Source organism: Mustelus asterias, chromosome 3, assembly GCF_964213995.1.
Source record: "Mustelus asterias chromosome 3, sMusAst1.hap1.1, whole genome shotgun sequence".
Taxonomy (NCBI): Eukaryota; Metazoa; Chordata; class Chondrichthyes; order Carcharhiniformes; family Triakidae; genus Mustelus; species Mustelus asterias.
The window spans coordinates 135,397,850-135,411,978 of NC_135803.1; the positions used below are offsets into that span (position 1 = coordinate 135,397,850).

The window sequence follows — 14,129 nt, forward strand, 5'->3', positions numbered from 1 at the left end:
AAAGCATCGTAGCTGTGAGGGACAGCTCGGTGGATAGGATATTGGTATGTAGATAGGCTGGAAAATTGGGCGGGGATCCTGGATTCAGGATTCAATCCTGGACCGGGGAGCGGCGCGGGCTTGGAGGGCCAAAGGGCCTGTTCCTGTGCTGTATTGTTAAAAAAAAAATACTCTTTCGACTATTATTTAACTATCTTTCAAACCTTTACCCAATATCTTTATTATGTGCAGTTGCAATAAGTATTAAGACATATTCAGTTTGTAAATGAAAAAGAATGTTCAGACCTCAGCATAGTCTAATTAATGTGAAAGTTTTACAGCCAAATTTCAGCTGTTTATGTACAAATAAAACCCTGTGCTAAATTTTCTTAACTATATATATATCTATATATATATAAAACCTAGTAATTATAGACTGGTGAGCCTTACTTCTGTTGTGGGCAAAGTATTGGAAAGGATTATAAGAGATAGGATTTATAATCACCTAGAAAGGAATAATTTGATTAGGGATAGTCAATACGGTTTTGTGAAGGGTAGGTCGTGCCTCACAAACCTTATTGAGTTCTTTGAGAAGGTGACCAAAGAGGTGGATGAGGGTAAAGCGGTTGATGTGGTGTATATGGATTTCAGCAAAGCGTTTGATAAGGTTCCCCATGGTAAGTTTTTGCAGAAAATACGGACACATGGGATTGAGGGTGATTTAGTGGTTTGGATCAGGAATTGACTAGCTGTAAGAAAACAGAGGGTGGTGGTTGATGGGAAATATTCCCGAAGGGCCTGTACTGCGCTGTAGTGTTCTTTGTTCTATGTTCTATATATTGTTACAGTGTGGAGAAATAGCACTTAACAATTGCTTTATTATTATGCCCTGAGACTGCATTTTACCTTATTAAATGCACCCTATGATGGTTGACAGTGTTACCGTTTATTCTTGATAAATCATAGACATTTTACTTAAAAATGAAATTACACAATTCAAATTTAGTAACATAGCAGCAACATGGAAATCTAGTGCTTAAAAAATGTAAATGAAAAATTCAAAAGTAAGCAACATCAAATTAAAAGGAGTAGACTGTATAGACCATAGCTGCCGATCCCCTCAGGTTCTCCTGGAGTTTTAGTAATTTGAGATAAATCTTCTGGCAGCAACCCAGGAGAAAAGTCCTGAGGTGACTAAAAAAAAATGTTTAATTATTTTTTTCAAATTCTTTGACCACTTCCATTTATTTGTGATCAAACTACTGGAAAGTGGGCAGGGGAGAGGAAACGATTATTTGACTGTCAAAACTCATCCATTTGGATAATGAAGAGTCTGTTTACTTTCCATTTGGTGTGGGAAAGCATGCAACAGGAATGGTGGATTGCTGTAGAATAGAACCATCATAACTACTGCCAAAATACCTGATGTTTACCGGCGTGATTTGATGCCCAAGGTTGCACAGCAGCTGGATGTTGCGGGAATGGAATTCCTTTTCATTCTGGTTTAGGTTAGAGTTAACTTGAGGTGTCAACAAAGTAATGTGCTTACAGTTAGTGGCACCCTGCACCACCAGGAAGTCTGCAATCCTAGTGAAACTGTGAACTTGTTCTGCCAGTTTCTGTCCAGCAAACAAATAAATGGAATGCCTCACTGTTCATCCTTGCCATAACAGTGGATGGCAAATTGTGAGATGCTATAAATAAGTCCAACTCCTATCTGGAAGAAGGCAGGTGCATAAAATTGCTATAATCTTCACAGCCATGACAAAGCCATCTCTGAGGCTGAAGCAGGTGGCAGAATTTACTCAGGATGTCAGGAAGTATAGAGAAAACTCAGGTGGATATGGTTCTTGCTGAAAGTCCTTCTGTTTCCCCCTTCCTCTTCCCTCTTTCAGCAGCCTATCCTACGTGGCCTTTGTTCATGCTCTAAGTCATGTTAGAAAGAAATGGCTACGAGTGCATCTGTGTCTGGGGGCAACTTGTTTGTGCTGAAGCCATGAACTGAATCAACACCTGTGACGTCACTTCCGGTGGACTTTTGCAACTTTAACTTATTGATATCACAAAACAGTTGTACAATCAAAGTTGCAGCCAGAAAACATTGACCAGCAACTAACCTGTTAGTAGTTGATGGTCTTTTTAAATAGCACTGATATTGGAGTCCTGAATCAGTGTGTGGCTGTGCAAGTTAAAGAGAGGGTCTTAGTTGGAGCCTTGAGTCTCCAAAATGATGCTGCTGGTGTCAAATCAACCTTTCATACTGATTAACTGTCTGTTTGGCATACTTCCAGTGCTTGTTTACTGCATGCAGGCTATATTTGTACAGTCAGAGTCAATGCTTAATGTAGAAATCCTACCTTAGGTGTACCTACGTGCTGACTTGATGAATTCAAATGAAAATTACTTCTGAATTAAGCCTCTGAAATACATGTTTAATGTTACACATTAGCACACTGACGGGAGTTTATGAGTTAGAGGGTGAAAAGTTGGCCAAGCCATGAGTCAGCCTGGAAGTGATCCTAAATTGTCACTACAACTGTAAAGAACCACATGCACTCTGGAAGCCACTCCTGAAGATTGCCACGTATACATAATAATTAGTGAAAATCAATATACTGTATTTATAATGGCATTTCAAAATGTAGTTTGCATTGAATATGAAATTACATGGTATACAAGTTATTGATCAGTCTGAACTCTGCTAACAAAAAAGACACTGAGCAGCAATTTGCTGCATGCCTTCAAACCATATTACTTTGAACATTAAACATGTATTTCAGAGGCTTAATTCAGAAGTAATTTTCATTTGAATTCATCAAGTCAGCACGTAGGTAAACCTAAGGTAGGATTGTATCTATACATAAATGTGATGGAGCACAATAGCAGGAGAAATGTCTTTCAGAGATGTATGTGGCTGTGGAATTGACTGCCGGGGCTATGGTAAGAGGCCAGAACAATCAAGATTAGATAGGTGAATGAAAGATGAAATGATAAGGAACTGAATAGATGAATGTGATTGGGACTTATTGCTCACAGACCGGTTAGCCAGTTTCTGTATAATGTCTATATTTTTGATAAGCTTGAGGTTGAATATGTTGCATCAATAGGACAAACACATTAATTTAACGAAGTGTTGCATTTCTGTTTACTGTTGCAGGTAACAAGTCTGATAAGAATGATGCCAGAGAGGTTCAATGCCAAGAAGCCCAAACTCTTGCAGTTCACTATGATATGGCATCTGTATTAGAAACTTCTGCCAAAGATTCCAGCAACGTGGAAGAAGCTTTTATAAAAATGGCCACGGAGCTAATGCTGAGACATGCTGGGCCTATGTTCACTGAAAAAGCAACCGAAAGCATCAAGTTAAACAGCAAAGATGTCGGTGAAGGATGGGGATGTAGCTGCTGATGTTGCAGGTTAATTTTATTAGGTTTCACATCATCTCGTTTTAAAATGGACGGATCAATCACAAATATGGTTTAAGTCACTTGGCTTGGATCCAGTTGTTTTATTAGTGTGCTTGTGCACAGAATCTGTGCAAACTATTGTGAACTGTATGCATTCCTCCAATTTGAAGACTGACGGTCAAAGCTGTTCTTGCTGGTCATGAAATCTTGACATTCCAGGTTCCTTGACATTCCGATAAGAACCACAATCCCATCGCCTTAACTACTGATCCTGAAGCACTCACTTTCTTTAACAGCTCTTTTTCTAATTAAATTTATATATCTGAATTTTACAGAGAAGACATGAACAGTTAAAATATGAAAGTGTAACTAAAATTAAATTGGATATGATATGTAGGACTGCTTTTTTGGACACAATTGACTGTTGTGAGCAGTCGGGGGGTGGGGTGGGGTGTGAATAATTATCTAGTTTTCTTCTGCATATCCATTGTTGCCTTACAAATTGAAACCACCTGCATTCCAGCTACTTTTTTTGTTTCAGTTCCATATGCATTAGGAATCTTGGCAGTCCTGCATATAGCTCTTTAAAATCTCAGTTCATTTTACTGTGGAGTGTTGTATACTTGTCTGACCTATTTTAATAGGTGATGATTTAATTTGAAACTTGAATCAATTACGTACATGTAGTAATTAATCTTGAAGGTGATTGTGCTATTTTTTGCTCAGTGTGTTGTGGCCCACACTGACCCAAATGTTTTGTTGCTCCCAAGACAGTGATGTAATTCTCACTGCTGATTGGACTAAAGCAGAGAGCAGCTGAGAGAAGATATTGGTTAGCCTAGCAACAGATAATTGCAACTCTCAGCCTGGGTGTAGTGCTTTGTATTGTGTGGTCCTGCATGTAACTTACAGCTAGGATCGATGCCAGCCTTATTATTGATTCAAAGTACATAGTCTGTATTGGTGAGAACAAAACACCCAGCAACAGACAGTACTGGTGTGTCCTTTGCTTTGCATTTTCAAAATGCTGGCAGGGATGATCTCCTCGAAAATGCATTGTGCACTTTATTTGTTTTATAAAAGCAGGTTCCAGAGTAATAGCAAAAATTGGTTATGAAGTTGTTTTATCAGCGTTAATGATTTTTGGAGAGGTGGGAATAGACTGTCCTGGAGCTAGCGTTCATTATATTGAAAGCAACTTTCTAGCAATGTTTATTTCAGATCAACATTAACAACGCTATTTAACAATGAATAAACCAGAGAATTTGGGGCATTCTGATTAACAAAGAGAGTTGAATATAGTTTGGTACAAGATTATTTTATGGGAAAGGGATTTAAAAAAAAAACCTTTTGTGCTTAGGATGAAATAATGAACATTGAGTACATATATTTTAATAACCAGATAACGGGATAGTGCTTATAATATTTAACTACATATGGAAGAGTTTTACACACATTGCTTTACTAAAATCTAGTGTGTTAACTTCAACCTTCTGTGGAAATTCTCTTGGTGTGAATTGTCACTGCTATTACTCCTATTTAAATACAGGAACGAAAGGGTATTAGGATAGTGCTTGTTTTGGCCCACACCCAGAGAAAGAATTGGGGTATAAAAGGCCCCAAGAGGGTCCAGTGGAGCACTCCTCCTCCTGGCCACACCAAGAAAAGTTCATTCATCAACCTTCAGTTGGCTTCCTGATAGCTTCATCAGACCAAGTGGCCCTAAGAGGAATCCACTGAGTAGAGGGTTCAAATTCCACAGGGCTCTATGGCTTGCCAGAGTCCAGCAGGAACCTTGCTCGCTGCCAAAATTGTTGAAGTTAAAATGGGAATAGATCCACTCCATTTTAACTGCTGCCCCACTCTTTTCCTACCAATCAGGGAAGAGTTAATTTTTTTTCCTTTAGTGAGGCAAGCAGAAAAAAAAGCATTTTATTCCTCAACGCAGACTTTCTCCAGCTCACTGCCTGCAAGATATATCCAGAAAACATAAACTTTCTCAATGAGGTTGTACTACTTTGAATTGATACTGAATTCCTGTAGGATTTTAATGGGACTAATAGAATAATAAAATGATAATTTAGTCATGTTGCACTTCTGGCTCCATTAAAGTCATGCTTTTGGAGTGACTTTTGTATGTTGCTGTAGACTGATAGTGGCTGCCTTTTGCTGGATATATTTTTGTTACTTTTTAAAATTTAAATAAAGGAAATCTCAGTCAATAATACTAATGTACTTAATTATTTACAGGATATATAGATGCATAAAATAGGTCCTTAATCCATTGATGTATAAAATTGTGCTTAATTGCCAAATTGAGCTGATTGTCACTCAGGATAATACAATAACATCCTATCTCAAAGAACCTGTTATTCCAAATCTTTAGTTTTTTATAAATTATCTTCCCTCATCTATACAGCAGTACTTTGCACATCTGTCATCATTGAACAGTATTGTTGTCTCATTGACCCCAAGTTCATTAAGTTAAAGTTACTAAATTGTGTAAATGTTTTGTGATCAAGCTGTCAGAACATACCCCAGACAATATTCTCACTAATCTTCAGCAATATATATATTGCTGATCTACTTTATTTCTGCACAAGTCTTGAAATTTCTCTAATCTGGATAGTCTCTCTACTGTATTGACTGTTAGATGAATGTCTGTATTTATCCCAAAAGGATAGGATTTAAATATTGTTGCGTATATTCATTGATTTCAGTTCAGTGCCGTAAATTGTTCAAACTTTTCAGAATCCATTCCTTTATAACCTGTCTGCATGTCATAATTTTTTTAAAAAAAACAAATTTTAAATTTGCAATCTGAGAAACAGGCATGTTGTAAAATATTAAGGTGGCACCAAGCAAACGTACGCGCAATCTGTTCTACCAGCATATAAAGCAATAAAGTTAGACCTAAAAATCTAGTTGCAAGATGGTTCTTACAATATTCAAAATTCACACACCAAATATTCCAATACTGCACTTTATTACCAATGAACAAGAACATGGACATAAGGGCTAAACACATCATACTCAATCAAATGATAGGCTTCAACTAGTCTTCTGTATTTACATTTTACAATTCTTCATAGTTTATTTTAGTATGATGAAAGTTTTCAATTGATTTAGTTTTTAATCTGCTTAATTTGATAATTCTGATATTTTTGAGAAGAGTTTTATACCATACTAGTCTTTGGACTGAAGTAATTCCATGGAGTCCCTTTGCTATGTCGCACCAAAAGTTAGCTGAGGCATACTGACCTGGAAAGCCACATGTTTGAGAGGCAGTTTATGCCATGTTAGCTGATCGGGGTAAAAATGCCACAATTATTTGGAACAGCCCGTGAACTGATAGGGTGGAAAAGCATATAATTGGCATTCAACAACACGTACTGGAAGTACGTATGTGCATGCTGGATAGGGTTTAGCTGTGACGTACTCTGAATCAAAGTCTGCCAATGTTCACCAACAAGGCTCATACGTGAATAACAGTCAACTGGATACGTTAGCAATGCTGATGGAACTGTGTCAACAATATCAGAAAAGGAGGGGAAGAAAGAATATTGTTGAGAAAAGGTTTCTAAAAAGTTATTCCATGTACCTGTATAAAGTAATTTCAGGCCACCATAATAATTTCTGATGTCAGAATAATACTTTAGTATATTAATAAATGAGCTAACAGGATTTACAGTTCTGAAAGTTTTTTAAAATTTAGTGTAAAACACAATTAGAAAAAGGGGCTTAAAAGTGAATTTAACTTTTGACAATTAGGGTCTCGCACTCTAGAACAATAAGTTGCATTTTACACAGCTCTGTTTCAAATGTAGATCAGTGGTTAGCTCAGTTTACTGTTAAAAGTAAACCTGATCACCCTTTCCACACCCCCCCCCCCCCCAACCCCAAACACCAATTTACATGATGGATTACTAATGTAGGATGTGCTCATTATTCACAAGATGTCTGAATAGCTGAAACATCGTCAGCTAATGAACTGGTCCTGGACTGGAGGTAGTCAGATAAGAGGCTTTAAAGTAAAAAATTGAATGATTTAACAATGAGCTCAGTGTGTGCAGCTTGCACTGCCTCACAGCTAACCACAGGGATACAGAAATTCTCAAACTTGAATTCATCGTTAAGGGTATTGCATATGACTGGAGGGACGGCAGTGAGATTTGAGATGCTGTTGCCCCAGCCAGATCACTTGAAGCAGTTTTAATATTCTTCTTTCCCTTCGCTTAATATTCAATTTATCTTGCTGCTCTTTATTGTGTATTGCTTGTACATGTAAAGAAGTAGAATAAATGATTTGGTAACTAGATCAAAAATTTCTGAAACAAAAGGGTTGAGATTGAATATTGAAGTCCGCTATTGTAAAATACCTTGGAAGTAAAAATAAATCATGGGTATTTAGTATGTGTTTTCTGTATCATTCTTAGATAATTAATCATCAACATTTTGATAATATAGGAACAAGAGTTGGTCTGTATAGCTGCTTTATTGTCTCATTGAGGTTCTCCATGGTGCACTTTAGACATAAAACGAGGAAGATCTGACGAAAGGTTGTCCAGATCAAAACGTTGGCTCTATTCTCTCTCCACAGATGCTTTCAGACCTGCCGAGATTTTCCAGCATTTTTCTGTTTTTGTTTCACATTCCAGCACCTGCAATATTTTGCCTTTATCTTTGGTGTTTAACTCACTGCCACTTCTCTTCCAGGAATGCCTTCCCTGAAGAAGTACTGCTCTTCTCTCCAGCAGAAGAGCCTAGGCTTGATTAACTAGCCTATTAAGTTAGCCAAACTCAACTGGGGAAATGGTAAAGTCACCATGGCATAGGGATGCCCATCAAAGACCATACCTGTGCAGCAACCCAGACAGTCCTATTCCCCCTTAGCCCTGCAAGTGCCCATCCACTTTCCTTTCAAAATCAATAATCATCTCCACTGCTATCACCCCCTGTAGGCAGTGAGTTGCAGAGTTAGATCCTGCAACTTTCATTAACTGAGCAGCTGTTCACAGGAGGGGCACAAACTTTGGCCTCAGCACCACTTCTTTATTATGTAACACAAGGCTGAAACCAGCACATCTGGATCTTGTCTAAACCTTAGTCCTTCCACCATGCTCCCATCTAGTGTATGGTACAGGTATACTTTAAATGCAACAGTTTTTTTTGTCAGCACTGGCAATACTAACAAGTTGCATTTATTGCCTCTCCCTTAAACCAGTGCAATTCTTAGAATAATGGTACTCTCAAACTGGTGTTGGATAGGAAATGACAGGATTTTGATCTACCAGTAATCAATGAAGGGACAGTAATATTTATCCAATTCGCACTGTTGTGTTGCACGTACCTTAATACAAACAGGATCTGCCAGTGGATATTGAGTCCAGTGACCAAGGGCTAATCAAGTATACTGCTCCGTCTGATAACCTTTTGAGTGTTGCTGCAGTTACGTACTTCCAAATAAGTATGCAATATTCTTGTTGATAATGGAGAACAATGTTGACGATCATTACTTCAGTTGCCATAACTTGCATGTTAGATGTAATCAAGAGCAGCCTACTTGATTAATCCTTGGTCACTGGACTCCATATCCCCTGGCTGACTCTGCTTGTATTAGGGCACGATCTGCAAGATGTACTGCAACACAACATTGCGAATTGAACATATATTACTGTTCCTTTATTGATTGCTGATGGAAAAGTGGAATTTTGTGATACAGTTCTGTAGATTAAATTACTGGGTGTTGGGATTTGTTAAGAAATGAGGCATAATGATCCTGTTAGGGACCATTCACATTTCAAGAAATGGAAGCCCCTGCTACAGGCACTTATTTGCCTGAGGGGAATGTAAAATACTGTGAAGTGGTTGCACTGGAGGAGCCCACTGCTGCCCTGTAAAATCCTAGCTATTGTCACCTGCCTGTTCCCCTCAAAAGTCATGGACTGTACTGACTTGGAATATATCACCATTCCTTTACTGTTGCTGGATCAATTGACACATTGGTTAGCACTGCTGCCTCACAGCACCAGGGATCTGGGTTCGATTCCTGGCTTGGGTCACTGTATGTGCAGAGTCTGCACATTTTCCCTATGTCTGTATGGGTTTCCTCCAGGTGCTCTGGTTTTCTCCCACAGTCCGAAAGACATGCTGGTTAGGTGCATTGGCCATGCTAAATTCTCCCTCAGTGTACCCGAGCTGGCGCTGGAGTGTGGCAACTAGGGGATTTTCACTGCAACTTCATTACAGTGTTAATGCAATCCTACTTGTGAGACTAATAAGTGAACTTAAAATCCTTGAACTCCTTCCTAACAGCATTGTGTGTCTCTACAACGCATAGACTGCAGTGGTTCAAGGTAGCTCACTTTCTGAAGGGCATTTAGGGATGGGATTATAAATGTGGCGTTGCCAGTGATACCCACATCCCATAATCGGGTGAAAAAAAATACAGAAAATAAATCCCTTTTGTGTCCATTAATAAACTAACCTGTCATAAAAGATTTACAGTTAGATTGTTACACAGCCTCCATCCCCAAATTCATAAAGAATCAATCAACAGCAAAAATTTAAATTTTATTCCGTAAAAAGTTGAGGTTAGCTCTATACATTTTGTACGATTCAGAAAACATAAGGATCAGAGCATCGGGTTCTCTACATCACTTAGAATTTTCAGTGGTATGAAAGTGTGGAGATGCGATATACAGTAGATCAGATGAAAATCTGTTTAAAAGTTCAAATGCTATGCATTAGAGTTGAACACACGCTAGGGTATTTTTGTAAATTTTCAAACTAGTTTCATACATTTTTTCCTACTACAGAATTTTTAAAACCGTTTTGGCTTTGTAAGAAGTGTTTGAAAAAAATAATGCAATGTTAGACCAGGTGTGTGTCTTTTTTTAAACAAAGGAAAATGATAAATGTGTAAATACTTTGCAAAATCTTCACCAGAATCTTTTCAAACTTGGTTATAGATCAGCAAATAAGTTACCAAAGTTAAAATACTAAAGCAGAATTAGTGTTATTAAAATAATGTTGCCAAAACAAACTATGTAATCCTGAAATGTGCTGATGGTAGATTACGTCTTTCCCGGTGCAACCCACAATGTGGGATAAACCAAACTGAAAAGGGGAATTGTCTGCAAATTCAACAAATACTTTAAGGTGGTTAAATTATTTGATGATGAATGCTCATTCACAACATAGCCACAGAAGTAAAAACAGTCTGAGAAATACAAACTCAATCTTGAATGTTTATTTGTACTCCATTTTTTGTGATTCACTGACCTCGGGAAGGGGAGCGAGGAGAGAAAATATATGCACGGGGTTTAATAGGTATCAGAAAATTTGTATTCCATGTAGTCAAACATACAGGAGGAAGAAAGTTATTAGCTAGGGCAAACAACGGTTCCAACTTGTGCCAGTTCACATTGCAGTTGTTCTGCTAAGAAGGAGCTGGCTACGTACAAGGACAGGCATAAGAAGGCAGCATACAGCATGCTGGCCTTCATCGGCCGGGTAATTGAGTTTAAAAATTGGCAAGTCATGTTGCAGCTTTATAGAACCTTAGTTAGGCTGCACTTGGAATACAGTGTTCAATTGTAGTCGCCACACTGCCAGAAGGAGGTGGAGACTTTGGAGAGGGTACAGACAAGATTTACCAGGATGTTGCCTGGTATGGAGGGCATTAGCTATGAGGAGAGGTTGGAGGAACTTGGTTTATTCTCACTGGAACGACAGAGGTTGAGGGGCGACCTGATAGAAGTCTACAAGATTATGAGAGGCATGGACAGAGTGGATAGTCAGAAGCTTTTTCCCAGGGTGGAAGAGTCAATTACGAGGGGGCATAGGTTTAAGGGAGATGTACGAGGCAGATTTTTTTTACACAGAGGGTGGTGGGTGCCTGGAACTCATTGCCGGGGGAGGTAGTGGAAGTGGATACGCTAGTGACTTTTAAGGGACATCTTGACAAATACATGAATAGGATGGGAATATGGTCCCCGGAAGGGTAGGGGGTTTTAGTTAAGTCGGGCAGCATGGTCGGTGCAGGCTTAGAGCTGAAGGGCCTGTTCCTGTGCTGTAACTTTCTTTGTTCTTTCCTCCACTTCACACGACCAGGTCTAGCTGACTCAATTTTGGAAAGTCTTTGTTTGATCTTCATTACAACTGTGTCTATACTTCAAGATAATGCTTCACAACCAATGAAATTTTGAAGTCGTGAAAGATGCATTTAATATTTTGTTTTTCTGCACTAGGATTATTTTACAAAAACAGTTCGGGCAAATTCCCCTCATCTTCTCGGCAACATTTTTGTGCTGAGAGTAGATGTATTAGGAGATGGATCAAGCACTTACAAGTCAAAAAGCATTTCCCAAACCAGCTCAGTTATAGTGCTAAACTATAAGACAATTTGTGCTATCTGCTCATGACCTCAAGTTCAGCCTTGATAGCCCAAAACTCATTTTACTGCACCCAGTAAAGAGGTTGGATGTTTGAGGAGGTGAAAGAGACACAATTCAACCCATTAATCTGAGCTGCATTTAATTCTGTTCACGAAACGCATTGTGGTATAATCTACACTGGGTTGCAGATTTGTTTTCTCCACCAGTATGCCTGTCCCTACCTTGTGGAAACTGTAGACTTGAAAGCCACAATACAAGAGTTGCATAATACTTGCACTAAAAAATCTGCCCCAAAATACAAAATCAGGGGATAAAATTTATTTTCGGGTTTTAACTCTATTCAAATCAAAAACATGAAACTGTGGTTTTCTCCATGGCTATTTTTAATCAAATTTATTGAACATCTTCAAAATGTATTAATTTGTTGTGAGGATCAATATTGCAACTCCTTCCCCACTACCAATTTTGTGTGCTCCAAGCCAGGGATTTCTGAGGAATGGAATCTACAGCACACTTGTAAGGGCCTCAACAACGTGCCTCCTCCATAAGTTCAGACCTTTACTGCATTGATGGCATTTTTCATTTCCTACACCAGTCATCGAATAAAACATTGAATGCATTCAAGAGGCAGCTGGATATAGCACTTGGGGCAAATGGGATCAAAGGTTATGGGGAGAAAGCAGGATTAGGCTATTGAGTTGGATGATCAGCCATGATCGTAATGAATGGCGGAGCAGGCTCGAAGGGCCAAAAGGCCTCCTTCTGCTGCTATCTTTGAAGTTTCTATCCTTGGACCTGAGCTGAATTGAAAGATATGTGTGTGATGCCATGTTTGCTGGAACTGGATTGAGCCTACTTAATTTCATTTCACTTGGTAGCCTCACTAAAGGAGAACTTAATTCCTTCAGTCTGGATTGGATTTGAACTCGTGTTATTGAGATTGAAGAGGTGTCCAACCCAAAGCATAACCCAGTGGGCAGAATTCTCCGGCGCCCCAAGACTGGAAATTTCCACCCAATTCAACAGACCTTCGAATGGTCCACCAAATATTTTTGTCTCGCTCGCTGATTCCTGCAGCAAGTGAGATGGGAGAATTTTGACCGACCTAACAAATGACACGTTTGATCATGATGATGATACAAATATACAGAGATAAGATACTAGTTCCTACAGCCGAAAGAACAGGAAGGAATACTTTCCTTTTCAGGCAGCTAAGGCAGGATTTTCCTTGCAGGTTTCAGAACTGCACTGTATGTAAAACTGGCTCACTGCAATTTTCCCCTGGAGTGGCTTGCCATCCAACTCAGTCAGAGACCTTCCAGCTTGGAACCAGCAGCAGATGTCATGACAGATAAGAGAGGGACAAGGCAATTCAAATGGAGGCACCCTGTCTAGCCTTTTTAAAGGAGGGGAGAGGGGGTGGGGGCAAGGAATGGAGATGGGGAAGGCAATTATGGGGAACAAATTTGGGATAGTATGGTGACCCAAGGCACTGATATCACTGTAAATAAGACAAGAAAAACTAGTCATGTTTATGAACTTGTCAACACCAAGTAGGAGGCAATTCTGAACAACCACAACATCCACTTTTCAACTGAGTGCATAGAATTAATTGTTTGGCCGTGGCAAACGGGGCAAGAGGTATTTAAATTGCAACAAGGCATTGAGAAGAATTTGCAGGGGTAAAGTGTGAGAATTTGTACAATCCAAAATATTTTAAACCAACCCTTTGCAGTTCAAACGATGAAATAAAGGGAGCACCGTTAACTGATGTTTCTGCAAAGGGGCTGTTTAAATAAATTCATGATGTGGAGATGCCGGCGTTGGACTGGGGTAAACACAGTAAGAAGTCTAACAACACCAGGTTAAAGTCCAACAGGTTTATTTGGTAGCAAAGCTTGTGTGGCTTTTGCTACCAAATAAATCTGTTGGACTTTAACCTGGTGTTGTTAGACTTCTTACTAAATAAATTCAATCAGGAAGTTTAAAATATAAAACATTTTAAAGTTTTATGTTGAAGGGGGCACCCTCCCCCTCCCCTCCCAATCACAAATTTCGGATGAATCACTGATAAATCATTTTTTTCAAAAAAGGGTAAAAATGAAGCAGTGTTAGACAGCAAGAGACTGCTGAAAATGACATAAGTGACAAGTCGATATTTACAGTCCGCCGGAAAAGAATAATGCTAAAAATGTTTACCCATGTCTCAGAGACTGTAAACTGTAAAGTCACCATAGTCCCAGATGACCACTGACTGCTCTCCCCTTTTGAGATGATTTTAACCTGAGGGTCGGCACATCTCAGGCCAGGGGCAAGGTTGAGAAGGTGGGGCCTTCATGAATAA

The 14,129-nt window shown here is 39.0% G+C and overlaps 1 protein-coding gene across 4 annotated transcripts in view; it reads left to right on the forward strand.

The window, feature by feature from the left end:
- rab43 (RAB43, member RAS oncogene family) overlaps positions 1-14,129 on the forward strand; it is an 88,182-nt gene that overhangs the window by 17,113 nt on the left and 56,940 nt on the right. For 3 of the 4 annotated variants that reach the window (XR_013497479.1, XM_078209724.1, XM_078209726.1), the window contains exon 3: positions 3,137-3,395. Coding sequence is in view for 3 of the 4 variants with exons in the window: in XM_078209724.1 (XP_078065850.1) it covers positions 3,137-3,387 (251 nt within the window). In the remaining variant the exon portion in view is untranslated. Of the gene's footprint in view, positions 1-3,136; positions 6,302-14,129 lie in introns of those variants that run through there. The other variant, XM_078209723.1, reaches the window with a different exon arrangement.